Consider the following 26841-nt stretch of genomic DNA (forward strand, 5'->3'; position numbering starts at 1 on the left):
TTAAAGTAGACCAAGTAAGAATGAGTGAAATGATTCTCCAGGAATGTGCCAAGTGGTTTTTGGAGCAGCAAGTACTGAAAAAATTATTAAACAATAAATAGCCCAAAATATTTAGCTAAGCACATTGACTAAATATGCTATTAGAATTAAAAAAACAAGGAGAATGTGTAGTTTTATGTAACAAATAAATAAGGATTCTACCAAAACATAACTTATTTGTCATTAGTTGATTCTATTCCTCTCTTTAAACTCTGCATAAATTTCAGAAATCCTCTCTTTCACTTGTCTTGTTTTAAAGTAGGAGTTAATTGGAAAATACTCATAATAGAATTTATAGCTAAACCAATAATCAAATGTAGGTGAATTTAAACCATCTTAGATGAATATGCATTATTAGCTTTTGTCAATTGTGTTCTGACATATTGAATATTCAAACATTCAGTTGAATATCTATTGCATAAATTTAATTGATCATTTGAAATTTAAAATAAATTTAAAGGAATATAATTGCTAAATTGAAAAACAGAATTCATACTGGATTTCTATTGCAACATAGTAAATGAATTTCAATAAAGTCATAGCCAGAGTTTTTAAAATGCACTGTATTGAATTTGATGGCATTTATAAGCTTTACAGATTTTCAAAGTGTTTCAGTTTGCATATAATTTAAATTAATCTATTCCCCATAACTTCTTTGGAGCATTTGAATTAAAAAAAATTGCTAGGTTCCAGGTGCACAGATATGCCCCCAGTTTAAAAGGTACTTGATGTTGAAACTTAAAATCACAATTAAGAACCACCAAAAGATCTAAAAACCAACTTCGTAAAATCATTTCACAAAGTAACATGGACCTTAGTTTAAAATTGAATAGTTTGTGTTTTTTTTTAAAAAAGGAAAATGCACTGTGAATGTTGCAGTCACTCTAACTAAACCTGAAAATTCTTTTTTAATGCCTCAAAGTTACACCTATAAGAACCATCACTCTTTGTGTCGGATGAGGTGCTATGGAGTATGTATTCTTTCTATAAAACTCCAGACTAGTCAATTTGACTTTATTAATGGTAGATTAGATTCAAATCTCCTTACTAACCTGCAATGCATATTTATTATACATCAGCTGCTACACAGGATGTTCCCATCATGAACAAAAGTACACAGTTTTGTGCTACCCATTTTTGCTCGTCTCCTGTGACTATTCACAAAGTAGCAAGATATTAGAAGCCATTAAGAGTCTACAGGCCAATTCCTTAATATTCCATCTGGAAACTGACACCACAGAGAAGAATCTATGTAAAAGGAAGTGGATCAGAAAGTTGCATTGGCTATTGGAAAGCCTGGTGAAAACGTGGTAGTGTTGTTGTGCTTAAGCTAGTCGTGAAGACTGTAGATAAAGGATGTAGAGCATGGAGACCAATACTGTTGCCAGTTTCATGTGAATCCTGGTTCTGTGATGCAAGAGGAAGGAGGGATGTGTGAGGTTCGTCCTGTGTATAACACACTCCAGGATTGCCAAAAGAAACTGGCTGATTGTATGCAGGACTATTAAGTGGCAAGAAACTTAACAACTGAGAAAAGTCTAAAGATGATGTATTCAGAGGTTCAGAGAGGACCGTTGGACTTTTTGAAAGTAAAATATCCCCATATCCATCACCCAGAGACCCTGCCTGCAATTCCAAGCCCAGTTTTGATGAGGATGATTGAGTGTCATGGGAGGAGGAAAGCAAATCACTTTGTATATCCATTAAGTAACTATCTATTTCATTCTTTAATGGTTGTCCTTTTTCAGGCATTGCAATGGCATATGAGGTAGAGCCAAGGAAATATTTTGAGGAGAGTTCTTGAGGAGGCCGAATTGAAGATTCAATTTCTAATGGGCAACTCATTCCTAAAGGTAATGGTGTAGAGACCATTTGGTTTGTTGACCCTAGCGTTTGCATTGTCTGAATATGGGCACTGTAAATATTCATTTGTAAAGCATTTGTAAATGGCCTAGTTGTCAGTTCACTGGAAACCACAGACATCACTGGTGTTAGCTCATCTTTTAAGGACAATGATGGATTAGAGCTAAATAGATCCACAAAATCTGGTGGTTCAGTTTTCACCTTCAGCAGCTCTTGAGAATGACTTTTTTTCATGTGGCGTGTCAAGTGGTCCTTCCGACCAAATCTCTGGGCACAGTACTGACAAAGGAAGTCTTTCCTTCCAGTGTGTACTACCATGTGTCTCCGAACATCTTTCCGTGTATAGAAACAACGGTCACAGTGGTCACACCGGTGTTTTTTTTCCTTTGTGCCACTTGACTTGCCAGCATGTGTCCTCAGGTGCTCCAGTAACACTCCTGTGCTTTCAAATGTTTGTAAGCAAACTTTACAGGTAAGGTCACCACTAGTTGCAGCATGTAGAGCCAGATGACGTTTATAACCAAGCTTTGTATTGTAGTTTTTCCCACATTCCTCACACTTGAAGGCTTCCTTGTTTGGATCATGAGTCTGTAGGTGGTTTTTTAGGTGATCTTTACGATGGAACATTTTCTCACAATAAGTACACTTGTGGGTCTTCTGAGGTGAATGGGTGGCCATATGCCTTGAATAGATACAAATGGTTATTGGTACTGAATTAATGAATTTAAATATCTGCATAAAAGTAAAGCACATCAGCTTTATTAGTTTTGAGTAGGCAATTAAACATGACAGTATACTCCCCAAACATAAATGAACAGAAAATTAGGAATAAAATGTTGCTGTAATCCTACTTCAGTTTATACATCCATATAAATAATTTAAAAGTTATAGAATGCATTAATGTTTTAAAAAGTCTAATTTATTCAAAGTTCAAAGCACGTATCACTTTATATTTATTTAAACCCCCAAAATATTGGGCAGAAAGTATAAATAAATTATTGCCAGTAAGAACATTTATAAACATCTAATCAGATGGCAGGCAGGCAGGAAGTGGTCAAACGAAGGAGTCGTGGTTTGCTAATGAAGTTGCATCTCTTGTCAAGAAGGCGGCGGCATGAAGCCTCAGTTAAGGTGCTTGACAGTTACAGGTTGGCCAGGAAAGACTTATGGAGAGAGCTAAGAGGAGCCAGGAGGGGACAGGAAGTTGTTGGCAGGTAGCATCAAGAAAAACCCTAAAGGGCTTTTATAGGCATATCAGGAATAAAAGAACGACTAAAGTAAGATTAGGACCAATCAAGGACAGTAGTGGGAAGTTGTGCATTGAGTCAGAGGAGATAGGGGAGGTGCTAGATGAATATTTTTTGTCAGTATTCACACTGGAAAAAGGCACAGACAATGTTGTTCAGGACCATACTGAGATACAGGCTACTAGACTAGACCGGATTGAGATTCACATGGAGGTGGTTTCCAGAATTGCTAAGTTCCCTGGGCCGGATGGGATTTATCCGTGGATTCTCTGGGAAGCCAGGGAGGAAATTGCACAGCCTTCGACTTTGATCTTTATGTCATCATTGTCTACAGGAATAGTGCCAGAAGACTGGAGGACAGCAAATGTTGTCCCCTTGTCCCCTGATAATTATGGACCAGTGAGCCTTACTTCGGTTGTGGGTAAAGTGTTGGAAAGGATTACAAGAGATAGGATTTATAATCAGTTAGAGACGAATAATTTGATTAGGGATAGTCAACAAGGTTTTGAGAAGGGTAGGTCATGCTTTACAAACCTTAGAGTTCTTTTGAGAAGGTGACCAAACAGGTGGATGAGGGTAAAGCAGTTGATGTGGTGTATATGGATTTCAGTAAAGCATTTGATAAGGTTCCCCATGGTAGCCTATTGCAAAATATATGGAGACATGGGAGTGAGCGTGATTTAACAGTTTGGATCAGAAATTGATTAGTTGAAAGGTGGTGATTGACGGGAAATATTCATCCAAGTGTTCAGTTTCTAGTGGTGTACGGCAAGGATCTGTTTTGGGGCCACTGCTGTTTGTCATTTTTATAAATAACCTGGGTGAGGGCACAGAAGGATGGGTTAGCAAATTTACAGATGGCACTAAAGTCAGTGGGATTGTGGACAGTGTGGAAGGATGTTGCAGGTTACAGAGGGACATAGATAAGCTGCAGAGTTGGGCTGAGAGGTGGCAAATGGAGCTTAATGTGGAAAAGTGCGAGGTAATTTACTTTGGAAGGAGCAACAGGAATACAGAATACTGGGTAGGATTCTTGGTAGTGTAGATGAGCAGAGAGATTTCAGAGTCCATGAGATCTTGAAAGTTGTCACCCAGGTTGATAGGAGTGTTAAGGCGGCATACATTGTGTTAGCTTTTAGTGGTAGAGGGATTGAGTTTCGGAGCTATGAGATCACGTTGCAGCTGTACAAAATGGGTGGCACGGAGGCACAGTGGTTAGCACTGCTGCCTCACAGCGCCAGAGACCCGGGTTCAATTCCCGCCTCGGGCAACTGTCTATGTGGAGTTTGCACATTCTCCCTGTATCTGCGTGGGTTTCCTCCGGGTGCTCTGGTTTCCTCCCACAGTCCAAAGATGTGTAGGTTAGGTGAATTGGCCATGCTAAATTGCCCGTAGTGTTAGGTGAAGGGGTAAATGTAGGGGAATGGGTCTGGGTGGGTTGCTCTTTGGAGGGACGGTGTGGACTTGTTGGGCCGAAGGGCCTGTTTCCACATTGTAAGTAATCTAAATAAAAAACTCTGGCACGGTTGCACTTGCAGTATTGTGTACAGTTCTAGTCACTACCTTATAGGAAGGATGTGGAAGCTTTGGAAAGGGCTCAGAGGAGATTTACGAGGATGTTGCCTGGTTTAGAGGGTAGGTCTTATGAGGAAAGGCTGACTGACTGGAGGCTGATCTTTTAGAGAGAAGAAGGTTGAGAGGTGACTTAATTGAGACATACAAGATAATCAGAGGATTAGATAGGGTGGGCACTGACAGCCTTTTTCCTTGGATAGTGACGGCTAGCATGAGGGGACAGCTTTAAATTGAGAGGTTATAGATGTAGAACAGATGTGAAAGGTAAGTTCTTTACTAAGTAGTAGGGGGTGGAACACCCTGCCTGCAACAATAGTAGACTTGCAAGTTTAAGGGCATTTAAATGGTCATTCGATAAACATATGGATGAAAACGAAATAGTGTAAATTAGATGGGCTTAACAGGCTGGCGCAACATCGAGGGACAAAGGGCTTGTAGTGCCCTGTAATGTTCTATGTTCGTGTAATTATAGGCTGTGGGGATTATACTGTTTATAGGATTAAAATAAGACAAGAAAAGCATGTGGAAATAAGATTTTTTCTAAAAATTAGTTCAATAAAACCTATGTATTGAATTAGTAACAAATATTTTGATAATATCTTATATTCATTACTACTTCTAAAGTCAATCAAGTTATATTCACGAGGAAATTATTTTAAAAAAAGGCTGAGTTATTTCCTCTGCACGAACTTTGATTTATAAGTTAGGGAGAAGTACCTTGGAGACATCCAAAAGGTGCCCCTACATTATTGAAGAAAGTTAATGAAATATTTTAACCAAATATTATTTGCATCTAAAAGTAATATCCTCAAAGAAAAACAAATACCTACTTCACAAAAACTAAGAAAGCCATTAATAGTTGAAAAAAATGTATGGGCTATTAGTTTTCTTGGAAATGAAGACAGTCACCTTAAACTAAAAATGAAGGCTTCATTACAGAAGAAAGTAAACAAGTGTCAGATAATTGAGAATATTTTTGTATAATATTTAGTAATTAGGTTGCTTTTCTAACCAAATAATTATAAAAGTTTCAAATATTTTAATCATTTATAGATAACTTAGCAATCAAGTATAGGCAATTTAATTGGTTTCATCATCTGCTTTTTCTGTACTAATTACAAAATAATTGTTTTACATTCAATAACTAATATGCATAAAATTGTTAATGCAAACTATGATTTTTGTGATCAGAGAAAGTGAAATATTGAAAATGTTAATGATTCACAGTGCAGCTAAGGTATTAGGAAAACGTTTTGGAAGTAAAAACCCCTTCCAATTAATTTGAGATTCCGGGTGGACAGATCATTTCCAAATGATAAGGAGCTTTGGAAAGATATTTAAATATTTGGCACATTCTCAATATCGAAGGAAAATATGGTAAAGTCATTGAAAATTCTACAAAACGTCTGAGCTTTTTTTTAAGAGAAAAGTTCACTTATGGGAAGAGGATATCTCTAGCTATGCCACGTTTATTGCTCATCCCTAATTCCCCAGAGGGCTATTAAGCGTCAACCAGCTTGCTGTGGATCTGGAGTCACAGGTAAGATGGCAAATATTGACCCACACAGGTTTTCACAACAGATTCATGGTCATCATTAGATTTTTAATTCGGATTTTGTTTTTTTTAAATTGAGTTCAAATTTCACCAACTGCCATGGCAGGATTTGAACCTGGGTCCCTTGATTAACAGTCCAGCGATAATAGCACTAGGGCATTGCCTCCCCATTATTTTATCAAAAATGGATAAAGGAACAAATCTTCAAATTTTTGCACATGAATTCAATGCATTTATACTAAATCCCACTCTCCAAATTGTAGTATTAATCTATTTGAGCTTTCACCAAATGTTAATATAGCAGATTAAAATTTGAAAAGTATGAAGCATCTGTATAATTAACATTGCTAAAAATATATATTCACAATAAAATAATATAGAAATATATGCATACCTTGTTTTCAAATAGTTTTGTAAAAACTGAATTTTATCAAAAAAAATGTAGTTATTTTAAATATAATTTATTAGGCTTAAACCAAAAAGAAAATCACTGATTTTCTATACAGTATTAGGAAAGAACTGGAGGAATTAGACTGCGCATGGCTGTTTGAGGGTGAATCCACATCTGACATGTGGGAGTCAGTTGATCAGAATTCAGGACTGGCACATTCTTGTGAGGCTGAAACATAAAGATGGCAAAATTCGGGAATCCTGGATGATAAAAGATATTGAAAGATTAGTCAAAAAGAAAAAGTAAGCAAAAGTAAGGTTTAGGAAACTAAAATCAAACAAGGCCCTTGAGGAGTACAAAGGAAGCAGAAAAGAACTTAAACAAGAAATTAGGAAGGCTGAAATGTCCTTAGCAAGCAGGATTAAACAGAACCCCAAGACATTTTATATGGATATGAGGAGTTCTTTTCATCAGTATTCACCAAGGAGAGCGAAATGGGTGATGGTCAGATGAGGGAGGCGTATCATAATATTCTGGGCCATGTCAATATTAAGGTGCTGGTGGTTTTGAATGTTTTGAAAAAATTAAGGTAGATAAGTCCCCAGGGCCTGATGGGATCTAGCCTAAAATACTAAAGAGCTTAGAATACTGGTGAATAGCCAATGTTGTTCCTTTGTTTAAGAAGATACTCCAGGAAAATTATAGACAGTGAGCCTTACATCAATGGTAGGGACATTATTGGAAAAATTCTTAAAGACAAGCATTTACTCACATTTGAAGAGCAGACTTATTATGGATAGTCAGCATGGCTTTATGAAGGGAAAGCCTTCTCTCACAAACTTGGTTGAGTTGTCTGTGACAAGTGGTGTTCAGAAAGGATCAGAGCTGGGTCCTCTGCTTGTGATTTATTATACAAACAAATATACAATTTGGTCATCTGATTAGTTAGCAGATGACATGAAAATCGGTAGAGTTGTGGATAGTGAAGAAGGTTTCAAAGGAGATAGCAGGATATCGACCAGTCGGAAAGTTGGGCAGAGAAATGGCAGATAGTGTTTTGTCTAGTGAAGTGTGAAGTACTGTATCTTAGTAGGTAAAATGCAACAGCATCGGAGACTGAGGGGCATGGATAAGATAAATAGACGAAGCCTTTTCCCTCGGATCGGGGAGTCCAGAACTAGAGGGCTTAGGTTTACAGTGAGGGGGGAAAGATATAAAAGGGACCTAAGGGGCAACATTTTCAAGCAGAGGGTGATACGTATATGGAATGAGCTGCCAGAGGATGTGGTGGAGGCTGGTACAATTGCAACATTTAAGAGGCATTTGGATGTGTACATGAATAGGAAGGGTTTGGAGGGATATGGGCCGGGTGCTGGCAGGTGGGACTAGATTAGGTTGGGATATCTGGTCGGCCTGGACAGGTTGGACCGAAGGGTCTGTTTCCATGCTGTACATCTCTATGATTCTATTTGGAGTACAGTATGCAGTTCTGGTCACCACACTATAGAATGGATGCGGAGGCTTTGGAAAGGATGAAAAAGCAGTTTGACACGAAGTTGCCTGGATTGGAGTATAGTAGCTATAAAAGGAGGTATTGAATAAACTTGGCTTGTTTTTAGCTAGAGCACCAAAGGCTGAAGGACGACCAGTTAGAAGTGTATAGAATTGAGAGAGGCATGGATAGTCAGAGTCGTCTTCCCCCCCCCCACAAAGGTGAAACATAAGAGACATATGTTTAAAGGTGAGGGAGGGTAAGATTTAAAAATGATGTGCAAGGAAAATTTATTTTTTACACAGTTTGGTAGGTGCCTGGAACACACTGCCAGGGGAGGTGGTGGTAGAAGCAGATAGTATAGCAATGTTTAAGAGCTATTTAGACACATTCATGAACTGGCAGGGAATAAAGGAACAGACTACGTATAGGCAGATGAGATTAGTCTAGAATGGCATCATAGTCAACATACACATAGCAGGCCATAGGGCATGCTCCTACGTTGTACTGATCTATGTTCTACACAATACTTCAAACACAAAATAATCAGATTTCAATAAATTTATATCAAAAATTGTATTTATAAACTAAGTATTTCATTTTTAGTTTATTTTTATAATAAACATAATATTTAAAACTTAGCTAAGGAATATTGTTTAAAAATACATTAATGCAAAGTGCTAGATTGGAAGGACAAATTCTGAGAAAAACAACTACTGAAACTATTGCTTTATTGGCCTACAGTTTTTACACTAGCAGATATATAATTGCTATTATATGCCAGAGTTGAAGGATATAGCTTCTTGCAGAGTTTCATATTTTTGTAGGCTAGCATGTAGACTATTTGCATCTATAGAATAGGAACAGGAATTGGCCATTTGATCCCTTGTGTTTCTTCAGTTAGTGAGAAAATGAGTGATCGGAGATAACTACATATGCTTGCTTTTGTCTCACTTCTCTTAATACTTTTAAATTATTTATAACTAATGCAACCTTTTAAATAATACTTCTTGGATGTATTGAAAACTACTAATGTTTTGAAAAGGACTGAAACAATAAAAGTTATTGAGGAAAAAACAAAGTAATGCTGAAATTATTCTGTAAAGTCAAGGTGTAAAGTTTCCATTTTTAACATAACCTGTGAACAAGATGCAAACTGCACCAGAAATTGCGCCAGTTTTGGGGTGTTATTCACTTCACCACTATCTGCTCAAATTTGCAATGAACCAGTGCAACCTGGTAGTGTTTCAGAATAAAGTCTTAAAAGGTATTCCTCCCGATCTGTTATAGGGACTAGGGATGGGCAATAAATGCTGGCAGGTGTCCCACAAGAAAAAAAAGATTAATACAGCTGAAAATGGTTTTGTCAGAAAAAATGTTGTCAGACTTGTTAGTGTACCATCTGAAATTTGTACAATTTTACATGACTTGAAATGACTTGAAAATATTTAAAAGATTTTAAAGTGTCAGTTGGTGTACCTGAACCTATTTTTATCTCCAGAATCTCAAAGTCCCGCAGGAGGGTGAAACGAATTGAGAATCACACAGTCGCCATTAATTTAGGACCCTCTTCTGGCACAGTGCTTGTGATCCTATTCCTGGAGAGTAGGATCACAATCGAGGAGACCTAGATTTAAGTCCCTCATGCTCCCGAGGTGTGTAAGTACGGGATGGAAATTCCCATTATTTCAATATATTCACTATTGAATTCAATTCTTTAGAATCTCTACACCTTTGGATAGATTGATTAGAAAAATAGGTTAAATTAAGAAAACATCAATGAAAGTGTGGAGGCCCTCTTGTGACACAATGGTAGTTTCCCACCTCTGAGCTAGGCAATCCAGGTTCATATCCCATCTACTCCAGAGGCATGCCATAGTGGTTCTGGACTGGTTGATTAAACAGTATTTAAAAGTGGTTGCGGGGCTAATCTACATTAAAAAAATAAGCATTAATTTAGGGTCCTTTTGTGGCATAGTGGTAGTGTCTCAACGTCTAGACTGGGAGGCAAGAGTTCAGGTCCCACCTGCTCCAGAGATATGTAATAATATCTCTCAATAGGCTAACTAGAAAAAAGCTGAATTTACAAAACAAAACTACTAAAACGGTACTCTTGTGGCAGTGTGGTAGTGTCCCTGCCACTGGACCAGGGGATAGTGGGTTCAAATCCCACCTGTTTCAGAGGTATGGAATAACATCTGTCTGAATAGGCTGATTGGAAAAATAAGTTAAATGAAAAAATTAACACATCATTAATTGACAATTTCGGGGTATTGGCGAGTGACAGGTTGATCAGTTTTGTAATTGGGACCTGCTTCAAGACCAATGTATTTAAATCTCACATGAAATATCCAAGAAGCTTTATGTGCATTAATTTGGCCAGCTTTAGAAGTACGGAATGGAAATTCCCATTATTTCAATATATTCACTATTGAATTCAATTCTAATTATTTTGATGTCTTTAGAATCTCTTCATATCTCATAATTAAAATACAGTAAAAACAGTAATTAGAACAATAACAGTATCTTCAAGTAACTCAAAATCTGACAGCAACATTTAGTTAAATGTCCTTTTATCTCTTGTATAAGTGTGAGACTAAATATACATAGAACAAATGCCCAGTTTCAGCCTAATTATTTGGGTATCATTACTTTGAAAAACGTGGCCAAAAAAGTATTTCTTTCATCAAACCAATTTAATGCAGTCTCCTTCCAACCCTGCTGTGACATGACTTAGGTGAATTAGCAGCAAGCAACTATTTAGTTTAGAATGAGCCCAAATCTGAACTTTACAATTTCTGTAAAATATGGTACCAAAGTACCAAAACCTGACAGGCAAATATCCCTAATGTTGCTGTAAAAATTGTAATAATTCCTATAGCAAATTTTCCATACCTCAGTAGCTTATACTTAGACACAAATGCCTTGGTACAGGCTTCGTGTGAACACTTGTAGGGTCTTTCACCAGTGTGTGAATAGGAATGTACTTTCAGTTTCTCAACACTAGTGAAGATCTTTCCGCACAACTGACAAGGAAAGGATTTTCTTGCTTTGGTGTCACTTTGTTTACGCTTCCCCACTAGAACCTTCTGAGTATCCTTTATTTCTAAAAGATCACCAGGGATGACAGTGGCCATCGCAGTCCATAGAATGCCCGATTTCTGAACAATTCAGTTTGGCCCAGTTGTGCTGATGTAAATTGACTTCTGTTTCTTCTTTCTGATGTTTCATGTGTTCAACACCTTTGGCACTTAGAACCTATAAACAGTAAAAGGCGTTGAGTGTTTTATAAGCTGTTTAAGGTAATCTATAGTGTGACTGATTTCAGAAAAATGTCTTACTTTGCCAATTGTGTTATTATATATACTCAATGCAAACCACATCTGGAATAATGTTCTAATGGTTCACAATGAATCACAGAATTTACTAACTTTAGTAGAACATATTCCATTTCTAATTCTCTATAGTTTTTTCAAAAGAGATAAAATCATCTTTCTCCTGTGCACAGTGTCTCCAGAAGTGAATGTGTGAATAAATATATCTTAATTTGTGTTAACATCTTGCTCCAATAATAGAAATATTTTCAAGTAAACGGTATTTTATTCAAACAATAGGTGTTTACAGCACCAAAACAGAAATTGCTGGTAAAGCTGAGCAGGTCTGGCATCTGTGGAGAGAAATCAGAGTTAATATTTGGATCCAGTGACCCTTTTTCAGAACTCTGAACTTTGTTTCTGATTCCCAGTATCTGCAATTCTTTTATTAGGTTCAGTGTATCTATGTTAACAAAGAAAATGTATAGCCTAAGCCTGAGCCGATCCAAATCTACTGTCTAAAACTATCATCCAATTCCTAAGCATCTGTATCCCTCTGCTCCCCACCTACTCATGCATCTGTCCAGATGCATCTTAAATGAATCTATCTTTAAATGGGTCTATGTTGCTGCTACTACAGCAATCACAACTAACCAAAAAATGAAACTACTGCAGATGCTGGGAACCTGAAATATATAAACCGGAAATGCTGCTAATTCTGACTAGGTCAGTCAGCATCACAGAAAAACAGTAACATTTCCTGGTTGCTGATCCTTCATCAAATGTGGCAACGTTAAAATGGTGATCCTGATTAACAATACCAAAAATATAACTTTTTCTCTATGCACAATCAGATTAGATTAGATTAGATTACATTACAGTGTGGAAACAGGCCCTTCGGCCCAACAAGTCCACACCGACCCGCCGAAGCGTAACCCACCCTACATTTACCCCTTACCTAACACTACAGGCAATTTAGCATGGCCAATTCACCTGACCTGCACATCTTTGGACTGTGGGAGGAAACCGGAGCACCCGGAGGAAACCCACGCAGACACGGGGAGAATGTGCAAACTCCACACAGTCAGTCGCCTGAGGCGGGAATTGAACCCGGGTCTCTGGCGCTGTGAGGCAGCAGTGCTAACCACTGTGCCACCGTGCCGCCCAATCAGTGCACAAATTTAAAAATCTCCGTTTGTGTATAATAATCCTCATCTCATAACTATAGTCTGCATCCTTGATATAATGCTGGCAAATCTACAATACATGCTCAACAGCTTTAACATCCTTCATGTAATGGGACATTCAAAACTGTATACACTCAACACTCCTAACTGTAGCCTAATCAAAATTTTGCATATATTCATTACTTCTTCATCGTTCTTATGCTGGATGCCTTTACCCAATAATGTACATGAACATCCTTCACTCCCTGTTACCACTATTCTTTAATTATATGCTTTTCGTTTTCTTCAAACACATCCTCATTAAATTGTGTCTACTGTCTGCCTGCTTATTCCACTATCTTACCATCCTGAAGTCCTTTTCACTATTTGTCAAATTTTTGTTTACTGATCATATACTTTTTAAAAACTTCATTCATTCATGGTATACTGGCAAGGTCAGCATTTACTACCCACCACTAATTGTCCAGAAGATAGTTAAATGACAATCAATTTGCTATGGGTATGCAGTCATGAAAAGGCCAAAACAGATAAGGATGGCAGTTTCAGTTGGATTTTTCCGACAATCTACATTAGTTGCACGGTCATCATTAGGTGATGCATTTTGGAAGGTTAAGTACAGGTGGAAATTATACAGTGAATGGCAGAACTCTTAACAGTATTGATATGCAGAGGGGTCTGGGTGTGCAGGTCCACAGATTACTTAAAAGGTGCAGCACTAGTAGGTAAGTTAATAAAAAAGGTCTATGGCATGCTTCCCTTCATTGGAAGGGGCATTGAGTAGGAAAGACAAGTTATACTGCAGCTGTATATAATTTTAGTTAGCCCATACTTGAATATAGTGTACAGTTCTGATCACTACACTACCAGAATGATATTGGAGAGGGTACAGAAAATGTTTACCCTGATGTTGCCTTGTATGAGGAACTTTAGCTATGAAGAAAGGTGAGATAGACTAGGCTCCGTTTTTACTGGAAAGCAAGAAGTTGAGGAGTGACGTAATATCAGTTTATAAGATTGTGAATGACATAGACAGAGTGAAAAATAGGAGGCTTTTACTCAGGATGGAGGGATCAATTACTAGAGGACACAAGCTCAAAATGTTAGGGTGGCGAAAGAGTTTAAAAGAGACGTGCAATGCAACTTTTTCAGTGTGGGGCAACTGCCTGAAATGCGCTGCCAGAGGTGATGGTGGAAGCAGACAAATAGCAGCATTCAAGAAACACCTGGACGAATACATGAAAAGGAAAGGATACGGATCCTGTAAATGAAGACTGTTTTAGTATGGATGGATAGAATGTGTCTGCCCACATGTGACCCGATGGGCCTGTTCCTATGCTGTATTGTTCTTTGCTATTAGACTCCCAATTCCAAATATCTACAATGGCAGGATTTTGAATCCAGAGATACAGACCTTTCTTTTATCAATTTCAAATCATCTACATCCAAATACGATCCCTATTGCTGTTTACATATGCTTGTTTGCTAAAGAATCTTCTAAAGCTGTGACTTCAACCACTCAGAGGGTCAAGGGCAACAGACACATTGGAAGACTATCTACGATTACCTCTTCAAATCACTCACCATCCTAACTTGAAGTTATTGTCATTCCTTCTCTGTTGCTGGATCCAAGTCTTGGACTTGGAACACAGCACCTTTCCTAACAGCATTGTGGGTGTTACTATGAGACAGAAAGCAGAGGTTCGAGGCAGTGGGACACTATCAGCTTATGGGTAATTTATGACACCCACAACTCAAGAACAAATAATAAAAAGCTCTGTGATTATAAATTCCTTTAAAAAGTGTTTTATTAGTCAATTTTTCTTAAATGATGTACAAGGAAAATTCTCTCCTTTTGCTGTAGGCACTGGATGAAACAGGTTTAGAGGGATACGGGCCAAATGGAGAGTTCAGTTTGGGAAACATGGACAAATTGGACTGAATGACTGTATGATTCTACAACATGTCCCATTTCTTATTCATTCACTGGAGTGGACATTGCTAGATTATCCAACAATTATTGTCCATTATTAGTTGTTCTTGAGAAGATGGTAGTGAGCAGTCTTCGTACAATCCCGATGATGCAGAAGGAGACCATTTGGCCCATCGATCCACACTGACCCTCTAAAGATTGTCCCATTCAGATCCAGCCCACCTATCCCTGAAATCCTGCATTTACCATGGCTAATCTTTCTAACCTGCAATCTCTGGACACAACAGGCAACTTAGCATGACCAGTCCATCTAACCTACACATCTCTGGACTATGGGAGGAAACATGAGCACTCAGTGAAAACCCTCACAGACACTAGAGACTTGAATCAAACCTAGATCCCTGGCCCTGTAAGGCAGCAGTGCTAACCACTGAACCATCATGTCGCCTGTCGTCTTGAACCACTGCAGTTTACTGAAGGTAGGTATACCACAATGCTGATAGAAAATTATAAGAATTTGACCTAGCAACAGTGATATAGTTCTGAGTCAGAATAGTCTGCAGCTTACAGAGACACTTGCAGATGGTTGTGATCTCATGCATCTATGATGCTAGTCCTGTTAGGTTTGAAGAGAAAGGTTTGGAAAGTGCTTTCTAATAAGAGGCTTTGTAAGTTATTGCATCACATTTTGTAGCTAGTACATATTAAAGCCACTGTGCATCAGTATTGGAAGAAGTGAATGTTGCAGGTGGGGGTTGGGTTGCCAACTTTATGGGCTGTTTTGTCCTAAATGGTGTCAAGCTTTTTGACTATTGTTGGAGCTGCACACATTAAGGCAAATGAACAGTATTCCATCACACTCCTGACATTTGCAGTGCAGACAGCGGACATGCTTTGGGAGAATTAAGAGTTGAGTTACTCACTGAAGAATTCCAAGTCTCTAACATTTTCATTTTTAACCATATTTATATAGCTAGTCCAATTTAGGTTCTGGTCAATGGTAACTTCCAGGATTTTGATGGTGATGGTAAGGCCATTGAAAGTCCAAGGCTTTGGCTATAATGTGTCTAGTTGGAGATAATTATTGGCAGCACTTGATGCAAATGTTACTTGCCACTTGTCAGTCCAAGCCTCACTGTTGTCCACATCCTACTATAGTGTACGAGGAGTTGCGAACAGTATTGAACGTGTAATCGTCAAGGAACATTCCCATCTCTGACTTTATGGAGGGAGGATCACTGATGATGCAGCTGAAGATGATTGGTCCAAGGACACTTCCTTAAGGAATGTCCCAGGTGCCTCTAATGCTCACATCTTTCAATGAAAGATTACATGCAGCTTACAAACAGCCAATTTCCAACTATCAGTTCTGTAAAAATGAAAAGGTTTTTCAAATAAATCAAGAATTGACTTATTGAAATAATGTGTAGTTACCCAAAAACTTAAGTAACAGTTGAGAGAATGTTTTATTAAACATATTAACAGATGAGGCGATCTGTTATTCTACCAATTCACAATCTGGACTTTTATTTTTATATGACATGCTTGTTTACAATGTTGCTTCTCATCATTCAATAGGGAATGCTTTTGTTCTATAACTGTTATGGGACTAAGGGAGAAGTTTACCTGTTCAAATGATTTTCTTCCTAGTTCTACATGATGAAAATACCACTTTTCATTGTGGAAATCAGTTTCAGGCTCACTTAGTTTTGTGCAATCGCTCTTTGCCCCAGGTTTCTGCAAATCATGAAAATAGAACCTAAGGGCAAAAGTCAGAAGCTGGTGTCACAAATGCACAAATCAAGTATTCCCAAAGTGTACTTCTACTAAATAAACAAAAAAAACCTTGGGAAATTTTAATATAGAATGGGGAGATGATGATGTTTTCGCAAATTAGTTCTTAAGTTCGGAAACAAAATACAATTGGCAATGAGGAGCACTGTAAAATTTTGCAAAATATATAATGCTAATTTGTTAGAATTAGAATTTGAAGGCAGAAGAACACCTACAGATGTTTAAACCATTTTCCAGAAAAATCTCTGGGTTTTTAGAATGTACAATTTATAAATGTTGCAATCTTTATAAAATGTTGCTGATGTGGTAAGCCTGAATGAAAGATCAGAGTGATAGCAGCAATAGCTTATATTTATATTAAATGGTGACCTGACATAATTTGGCAGTGGCATAGCAAGTCTTTATCCAGAATCATGAAATGAGGTTATTCTGCCCATCACGCTTTGCCAGCTCTTTGGTATATCCTATCAATTGAACCCAGTCCTATACTCTTACCCCAAAGCCTTGCATAATTTTTAAGAGCTCTAATATTTTTCCAATTCCCTTTTCAATGTTACTACTGCACCCAGTACCCTTTCCATTTAGATCACAACCACCCGCTGAGTTTTAAAAAATGTTTCCTCTGATTTGCAGTTCACATCGTTTTCTTTTTGTTAAACTAAATTGCCCATCGTTAGATGCATTAGTCAGAGGGAATGGGTCTGGGTGGGTTACTCTTCGGAGGGTTGGTGTGGACTTGTTGGGCCAAAGGGCCTGTTTCCACACTAATCACCTAATCAAACATGTAAGAACACTTGTTACCTGGCAAAGATCTGGCACTATCCTATATTTAAGGGGGTTTAAAAGTTTGCTTCACATGACTTCACAATTTCCATGCTATTCCCCAGGACATCAAGGTCAGGACATATCTTCTAGACTGGAGAAGAATCCAGTTGTCATGGTCCAAATAGATGCTAACGACCTAGGTAGAAAGTTCTGCTGAGGGATTATGAACAACTCAGGCTAATTTCAAAAGCAAAACCACAAAGATCATAATCTTTGAATTGCAACCTGAATTATATGCAAATTGACAAAGGGTAAATGAGAGGTAAATGCATAGTTCAAAGATTTGTATGGGAAAATGGGCTCTCGCACCACCACTGGGGAAAGGAGGGGACAGACTTCATTGGAACCACATTGGAAAACAATGAAGATGCACAAGGAGGAAACTAATTGTGCAGTTCAATGTATGATTTCAGACAGCATGTTAACAATACAAATCATGGATGTCAAATTTGTAAAGTGCAATAGGACTTGCTTCTTAGAAGGGTATGTTGCAAGATCTACCTGGTGACGGGCTAATTTAGATCTAGTAATATGTAAATCATGCAGGATTGATAAGAGATCTCAGTTAAGGACCCTGTGTTCACATTATAGAAGAATTTCAAATTCAGTTTGAGGTTGAGCAAATTGGGTCTCAAACCAGTGTCCTCTACTTCAAGAAAGGCAATGACAAGAGGAGTAGAGATAAGAGTTGTCTCAAGCAGGTTGGGATAGTGTAAGAGGAAAGTAGGTGGATGAGCAGTGGCAGACATTTCTGCAAATATTTCATAGTGCTCGGTAAAACTTGATTTCAGTCAAAAAGGAAAATTCAAATGACAAGGATAAACTTCCAATCCTAAACAAAACCACATAATGCAGTAAAAACTAGTGATTGGTCAGAAGATTGGGGACTTTGTTTTTAAAACAAGGAACCAGTAGTAGATGGTGAAAAGCTGATAAAAAGGAAGAAATTAATTATGACAATAGTTTGGCAAAACATAGCAAGAGCTTCTACTGTTTTTTTAAAAAAAACATACTTGAGTTACTGTAAGTGTGGGCTGCTTGAAGGACAAAAATGGGGAATTAACGATGAGGAACAGGGAAGTGACAAATAACAAACCAATATTTTGCATCAGTCTTCACAATGGAGGAAGCTATAAACATCCCAGAGAGTGGTTAAAAAGGCATTTAGCATGCTTGCTTTCGTCACTCAGTCCTTTGAATGTAGAAGTTGGGAAATCATGTTGAGGTCGTACAGGGCATTGGTGAGGACATTTTCTGGAGTACTGTGTCCAGTTCTGGTCACACTGCTATAGGAAGGATATTATCAAGTTAGAGAGGGTTGACAAGAGATTTACCAGGATGTTGCAGGGTATGAAAATTTTGAATTATAAAGGTTGCAGGCTATTTTCAGTAGAATGTAGGAGGTTGAGAGGTGACTTGATAAAAACTCATGAGGGATATAGATGAGTTACTGGTAGGTAACTTTTTCCAATATGTGGGATTTCAAGGGTTGGGGACATACATTTAAGGTGAATAATTAAAAAGAAAACATGAGGGGCAATTTATTTTTTTACAAAGAGGATGCTCTGCATGTGGAATGAACTTCCTGAGGAAGTGGTGGATGCAGGCGCAGTTACAACATTTAAAAGGTTTGGAAGGATATGGCCCAGGAGCAGACAGGTGGGACTAGTTTAGTTTGGGATTATGTTTGGCATGGACTAGTTGGACTAAAGGGTCTGTTTCCATGTTGTATGACTCGATGACTTTATGATAGTACTTTTCGTAACTAAGGAGGGGAACGATCTTATAAGTCTCTATCATGAGGGATAAAGTATTTTATAAACTAATAGGTCTAAAGGCAGACATGTCATCAGGATCTGATAATCTATATCTAAGGGTTTAAAAAGGAAGCGGCTGTAGAAATAGTGGAGGCATTGGTTGTAATATTCCAGAATTTACTAGATTCCAGAAGGGCTCCAGCAGATTAAAAAATTCCTAATGTGACAGCCCTGTTCAAGATGGAAGAGAGACACAAAACAGGAAACTGAAGGTCAATTAGCCTAAATCTGTTGCTGATGCTATAATTCATTACCAAGGAAGACTTGGCTGGACATTTAGAAAAGCTTAACATGATCAAAAACATGGTTTTGTGAAAAGGAAATTATGTTTCACAAATGTGCTAGAGTTCTTCGAGGATATAACAAGCAAAGTTGATAAAGGGGAATTGGCAAATGTTTTGTATTTGGATATTCAGAAGGCATTCAATAAGGTATGATATTAAAAGCTATTCCAGAAGATAGTAGCTCACAATTTTGGGGTTAATTTATTAGCATGAATTAAGGATTAGTTAATGCACAGAAGATATAGTTGGGATTAATGGGGCTTTTTCAGATTTAATTAGTAGAGTGTCACAAGAATCAGTCTGAGGGCCTTAATTATTTACTGTCTATATTAATGACTAGGAGGAAGGGACAGATCTGTTGTCAATGCCAAAATAGGTGGGAGGGTAAGTTGTGACAAGGCCTTAAAAGGTATCTACAACAGGTTATGAATAGATTGAGGAAAATGGGCAAAATCTTGGCAGATGGATTTAATGCACTTCCACAGGAAAAAAGAAAAAGTAGTCAGAGATTTTCAGAAAGTGAGATGCAGGGGGATTTAGATGTACTTGTGCATGAAACAAGATGTTAGCCTGCTAATATCGGCAGCAAATGGAATTTTGACTTTTATCGCTAGGGTGTTGAGAAATTTAAAAGTAGTAAAGTCTTGTTACAATTGTATAGGATGTTGGTGAGGCTGTGCCTAGAGTATTATAGACAACACTGGTTCCCTTTTAAAAGGAAGTATACATTAGCATAAGAGGCAGTTCAAAAGCTATTTATTTGGCAGATTCTTAGGATGAAGGAGGTGACTTATTAAGAATAGCTAAACAGTTCATGTATTTATTGCACAGTTTAGAATAACCAGGGACTGTCTAATTGAAACATACAAGATTTTGAGGGGCTAATCAGAGCAAATGTTGAAATTATGTTTCCACGAAGGAGACTTTTGAAGTGGAAACGCAGTTAAAGAATAAGGACACACAATTAAAACTGAGATACGAAAGAAATTCTTTTCCTGTAGGATAGGGAATTCCCTACTCCAAAAGCTGTGGAGATTAGATCGTGGAAAGTATTTGAAGAGGAGGCAGAGAGAGTTTTGAAATATGAGGAACTACACAGATATGTTGATCTTGAACAAAGAGGAGTCACAATCTTGTTCAAGCATGCTTGAGGGACCAAATGGCCTACTGCTGCTCCTTTTTTTTTAAATCCTTGAATGGACCTACTCTGCCCCTACCTACCCACTTTAATCGTTATATATGTCTCAAATACCTTGCTATTTTCCTTAATCCTGTTTGCCAAAGATATTTCATGGGCCCTTTTGTCCCTCTTAATCCCTTGTTTAAATTCTTTGCTTTCTTTACATTCTTCTTATAGTCTTCAGTTTCCAAAACCTTATATATGCCTCCCTTTCCTATGTGACTAAGCTCACAATTTCTCATCATTCAAAGTTCCCAAATCTTGACATCCTTATTCTTCATTTTCACAGGAATGTGGTGTTCTTGACCTCTAATTAACTGACCTTTTAAAAAGAATTCACATGTGGATTTACCCTCAAACAACTGCCTCAGTTTACATTTCCCAGTTATTGCCTAATACTGTGATAGCATTCTCCAAGTGTAGTACTTCCACCCAAGGGTTACTCTCATCCTTATCCATAAGTAACTTAAAACTTACAGAATTATGGTCAATGTTCCTGAAATGCTTTCCCACTGAAACTTCGATCACCTGCCAGGCTCATTCCCCAATATCAGGACTAGTATGACCCCTTCTCTTGTTGGATTATTTACATATGGTTTCATCATTATCATAACTATTGTTAAAATTTTCTATCCCATTTTAAGCTCCATAGCTTTAGTCATCCAGGAGCTTTACCTTTGGGTATTCCTCCTTTCCTCTACCACCTTCCATCTTTGCATTGTGTTCATTCTTCCCCAAACTATCTCCATTGTGAGTCAAGAGTGTGGTGCTGGAAAAGCACAGCAAGTCAGACAGCATCTGAGGAGCAGGAGAATCGACGTTTCGGGCATAAGCCCTTCATCAGTCCTGATGAAGAGCTTATGCCCGAAATGTTGATTTTCCTGCTCCTTGGATGCTGCCTGATCTGCTGTGCTTTTCCAGCACCACATTCTCGACTTTGATCTCCAGCATCTACAGTCCTCACTTTCTCCTATCTCCACTGTGAGGGCAACCCTTAGTTCACAAGCTGTTTTGCTTATCAATTTATGCTCCACCAACCAACCTGGATCAGAACAGGTTTTATAAAAAGACTCATGGAAGTTGGCATTCATTTACACCGTCTTTTTACACAGAAATTGTAAACCTTATGATCACTGTTATTCAATTCTTTTCTACTGAAGCATGTTCCACTTGCCCTTTAGTACCTCCCCACTTCTTACAGCTTAAAATTATTTCAGAAAAAAGACTTTTTTCTCACCTAACATGCATTCAGATTAATGTTATGAAATTACCAACATGTACAGACCGTATAAGCAACAAAGTTCTAGCACATAAAAGGACAGTTACCTTTTCTGTACTCCACTGTCCTGTTGCAAATCATTTGCAATAGTCTCAACCAGTTCAGCTAATTTCTCCAGCTGGCAACCAAAAATATGTCATTTTTGATGATCTAAAAAAGATATGACATGAATGCAAAAGTTTTCAGGTAAGCCTTTTACTGAAAATTTTGGGTTAATTGAAATTAGCAGATAAGCACTACAAACTGACAGTTTCGAGTTCAATTTTATCCTATATTAGGATTCCTACACTGGCTGAGGTTACTGTGGAGCTCCTGCCTTCTCAACCTCACCCTTAATTCCGAGGTGTGATAAATCAGGATAAAGCTACCACCAATCAATTCTCTCTAATGACAGACTGGCCATACAGTCCTCTGGGACTGTGGCGACTTTAAACTTTTTTTTAAAAATATGAATCTCCCAAAGCATACTCAAAGTCACAAGGAATGTGCTGTTTTATGAGAGGGAGAACAATACTAGGTTGAGTATTGCTGTTGGTGGCAAGTGACACTTCCTATTGTTCACAGATATTTTAATGGGCATTTAAACTGGAGGTTCCTGCCAGTCAGCTATCAATAAAGCACAGTGTCAGTAGACTGTTTGAACAATGCAAGGAAACATATCTCCTTAATGGAGACTGAAGAATCGTTAATAAGAAAATGATTCTTTTTAATTTTTAAAACCTCCAATAATTAAAAACTGAAGATCCAAACCTTCTGCAGTTAATTTGGAGTGCTGGAGGGGCTGTTTGGTTGCAACCAAGATTTACCATGCATTAATCAGGTACTTGTGGAATGGAGAAGCTCTAACATTTCAGACAAGCTGAGAAGGTAGCACCACATTCGGATATACTGGCTTGAATAGCTATCCCATAGGTTTTGAAGGAGCAAGGCAACTTGGACAATAAACTCATCATTTACACTTAAAATGCATGTGCGGTCACTGCAATTTGCAATGTGATTTGCACATTAGTAACGGCGAGTGCTGTTAGCTCCTTCTGCCATAGAATTACATAGCCACAGACACAGTAGATGAGGTGTACACATCCTTACCTTCTCCCTTCATCTCCATCCTGTACTTGACTTTCCTGACTAATTTGCAACTGCTGAAGTTCGAATTCTCTTTCTTTTTGGTCAGCTGAGAAATTTATCTCCCAATTTGTAAATTAAGATTTTCTAACTCCACTGCACTTGACAGTTTCTCTGAAATACTCAAGTGCTTTGTCCCTGGTTAAACCCAATTCCAAGCTGTTTGCTAATTCTAAAAGTATATCCTTACTCTATCTTTCTAAACTTTCTTGGAAAATTTGGGAAGCATCTTCAAACCCCAGAACCTCTTTAGCAATTTAACCAACCACAACTAACCAAAGTTAAATACATTTTCTCATGAGTTTTATTAAAAGATCTAGGACACTGATCACCAACTGTTTAAATCTGCTGGGACCTTTTGTACCCCAAACCTGTGCAACCCCCTCAGAATTTGTCTAAACCTGTCAAAACGCCCGGATGGGATCTTAGAAACCTGCCCAAATCCTGGATGATGAGCCACAAATTGTCATGACATGGAGGTGCAACCCCCCGTTACATCCAGAAAAGCTCACCTTGCCTCTTTTTCTCTCTCTCTCAACAGAGTGAGAGAGAACTCCTAATTTCCACTATTTAATTTGTCAAGGAAAATGTAGAGAAATAAGAGAATGTTTCTGGGTGGGTTACTCTTCGGAGGGTCAGTGTGGACCTGTTGGCCCAAAAGGCCTGTTTGCACACTGTAGGGATTCGTAAAACAAAAAAATTAAAGGAAGATCATTACTAGAAAATAAGTTGTTAAGACTAAACAAAACTATTAACAGATCCAAGCCACTTTTTTCTTAACTACTTACTATCCCCAACTCTAAAAATGCTGTTCCAATAACAAAGTTAAAAATCACACAACACCGGGTTATAGTCCAACAGGTTTAATTGGAAGCACACTATCTTTCGGAGCGACGCTCCTTCATCAGGTGATCACAATCACCTGATGAAGGAGCGTCGCACCGAAAGCTAGTGTGCTTCCAATTAAACCTGTTGGACTATAACCTGGTGTTGTGTGATTTTTAACTTTGTACACCCCAGTCCAACACCGGCATCTCCGAATCGTTCCAATAACACACTTATTAAACATTACATTAACCTAACCTCAAGTCCACAAAGTTTCTCTCCTCTCCAATGTCTTCAATCTTCTGTCTGCTGATCTCCCTGGGTCGCGGCTTTCTTTTTACTGTGAGTATGTTTTTACAGGAAAAGATAACTTTTTGATAGTGTCTTTGAATTTCTCGGAGAGCAAGATGTTAGAGGGGCAGTTAGCTCTCCGGCTCTTCAGCAGTTCCTCTGCTGATTGGTGGCAGTTGTTTTGACCAATTTTCAAAATGCTCATGTATTTAAACCCCCAGCATTATTCCTTCTCATTGGTCTGATATTGTCAAACAATGAATTCAAACTCATTTGGGTTTCAGTATCCTGGGCATGATTAAAGTAATTGGTTAAATTTGAGTGGTTGTCAAAACAGCAACCAAAACTCAGGTATTTATTTAACAGCCAACTGTTACATGTATCTATTTTGGAACAGCCCATCTCCCAGCCTTTCCATTCAGGCAGCTGAGCCTGCACTTCAAATTCAGAAAACGCTCCCTTTTTAAAGTGAACATATACTCATTCAACTTTGTAACAGCTTGTACATCTGAGTCACGAGCCATTTGATCAGTGTATCAGGCGACACGGTGGCTCAGTGGTTAGCAATGCTGCTTCATTATGCCAGGGGCCCACATTCAATTCTACTCTCAGGCAACTGTGCAAACTCCACACAAACATTTTTCCAATTTCTGTGTGGATTTCCTCCAGGTATTCCAGCTTCCTCCCATGGTCCAAATCTGTGCATGTTAGGTGGTTTGGCTATGCTCAATTGTCTACAGTATCCAGGGATGTGCAAGCTATATGGGTTAGCCATGGGAATTGCAGGATTATGGGGTTAGGATGGAGTTGGGTCGGGATGTGGGATGCTGTTTGGAGGGTCAGTGCAGACTTGGTGTGCTGAATAGCTTATTTCCATACTATAGGGAGTCTATTCTATTCCAGACCTTGTCACTTATAAGTTACTGAGATTTGTCATTGTGGCTCAAATACTGGAAATATAGCAAACTAAGCAGAATGTAGCCATTATGACTGCCTCCAAGAAACACTGTGTATGGTTTTACAGCAGCTGGACGTTGAGGAAGTGAAATTCCTTACTTACCAGTGAAATGTGGCTATGATATCTCAGGGTTGACTGGAATGCCTACTATCCTGCAGCTAGGGAAATGCGTGTAATTCTTGCAAAGTCATGTGCTCATTTGTCTTTATGAAGAGAACAATTTTTTCCCGTTCTTTTGGAATTCAAAGCTTCTGCAACCTCCCTATGCAATGGTGACAAATAAGGAGATTTGTAACAACATTGTTCCAGCCTTGTCATCATCTGAAGCTGCAGTAAGTGAGGATGTTGTCCATGAGACTTAGAGTCAGAGATGTACAGCACAGAAACAGACCCTTCAGTCCAACTCGGCCATGCTGATCAGATATTACGTGCACTATCCTCTGTGTGAAAAAGTTGCCCCTTATGTCTCTTTTAAATTTTTCTCCTCTCACCTTAAACCTATCCACTCTAGTTCTGGACTTGCTCCATCCCAAGAAAAAAGACCTTGTCTATTTACCTTATCCATGCCCCTCATAATCTTTATAAACCACTTTAAAATCATTCCTCAGCCTCTGACACTCCAGGAAAACAGCACCAGCCTATAAAGCCTCTCCCAAATTCTTCAACCTTGGCAACACCCTGTCGTGGAAATAGGAGACATTTGTTACTCTTGGATCAAGTACTTGTAGATTGTCCTGTGACTACCGTGAGCAAGTGTAGCCTCCTGCTGAGAGACCATTCTCACAGCACACTTGGTCTACGCTACTTCTGCTTATCACCCTGCCATACAATATTCCAAAAGAGATGCAAACTACTGCATCATGTCTGGGAGCAAGCAGTGAAGAAGGGGATGAAAGTGCAGGTGTTGTTGGTGAGCCAGTTCAGACCTCTCTTCCAATCATATCTTTTACCCTTTTTGTTCTTCTACTATGCAAAAGGACACCAGACTGCAGCAACTGTTGGAAGCTTTTCACTGTATTTTACTGTATTACTTAGAGTAAAATTCAATTGACAATAAATACATCCTTCCTTCATGCAATTTCTTTGAACTTAGCAAAAATTCAGGTACAATAACACCTGCTACAGACTTCAACCATAAGCAACTTTGGGTTCATCAAACAGGTTAACAATTGCATCATGAACCAACAGATATAAATCAGCAACCAGCTTTAAAATGGTTGATGCTCCCATTAAATAATGCTGGTGGGAACCCTTCCTGCTGTGTGCATTTCAATTATATACAGTAGGTTCAACAGTGGGCATTAGTTGGAGTTTTGAATTCTAAAATTAACACACTGGCACCAAAGCAGCATGTGATGCTGACTGATATCATAATCTGCCCATTCTGCATACATCTGGTGGACGTTCATCGACAGTGCAGATGGCATCGTCAAAATGAAAGCACCAGAAGTATGTATAGGTCTTGGATACCATTCGAGATATTTGAGATGCCATTCTATGCACTTTAGCATAGAAAAATATGCTAAAGTGGAGCTGAGATAAAAATAAAATTAAACATAAAAAGACTGGAAGTCAGGCAACATCTGTGGAGAAAGAAACAATTCTATGGATTACCTAAAGTACACAAACCAGATATCCCACTCAGACCCATAGTATCACTGCCAGGGACACCATCATACAAACTGGCCAAAGAACTACAGCAGAAACTGAAACACCTGGTCAGCGGATCCAAACACTCTATACAATCAACACAGGAATTCTTGGACATCATCAGAAATATACACATAGACAAAGAAGAAACCATGATATCATTCGACGTGACGGCACTGTTCACCTCGATTGACAAAACCTTAGCCAGAGAAACAATAGC

The 26841-nt window shown here is 38.4% G+C and overlaps 1 protein-coding gene across 7 annotated transcripts in view; it reads right to left on the reverse strand.

Moving 5' to 3' along the window:
* Positions 1–562: 562 nt before the first annotated feature.
* The window catches only part of plag1 (pleiomorphic adenoma gene 1), a 54389-nt gene continuing 28110 nt past the window's right edge, over positions 563–26841 (reverse strand). Inside the window, exons 1-5 of one of the 7 annotated variants that reach the window (XM_043688389.1) lie at positions 25074–25277; positions 21820–21922; positions 16220–16352; positions 11058–11420; positions 563–2584 (exon numbers count right to left, since the gene is read on the reverse strand). In XM_043688389.1, the coding sequence (XP_043544324.1) occupies positions 1324–2584; positions 11058–11299 (1503 nt within the window). In that variant the 5' untranslated portion in view covers positions 11300–11420; positions 16220–16352; positions 21820–21922; positions 25074–25277 and the 3' untranslated portion in view covers positions 563–1323. Of the gene's footprint in view, positions 2585–6673; positions 6931–11057; positions 11421–16219; positions 16353–21819; positions 21923–23980; positions 25278–26841 lie in introns of those variants that run through there. The other 6 variants (XM_043688388.1, XM_043688390.1, XM_043688391.1 and 3 more) reach the window with 6 other exon arrangements.

This window comes from Chiloscyllium plagiosum, chromosome 4 (genome assembly GCF_004010195.1).
Source record: "Chiloscyllium plagiosum isolate BGI_BamShark_2017 chromosome 4, ASM401019v2, whole genome shotgun sequence".
Lineage (NCBI taxonomy): Eukaryota > Metazoa > Chordata > Chondrichthyes > Orectolobiformes > Hemiscylliidae > Chiloscyllium > Chiloscyllium plagiosum.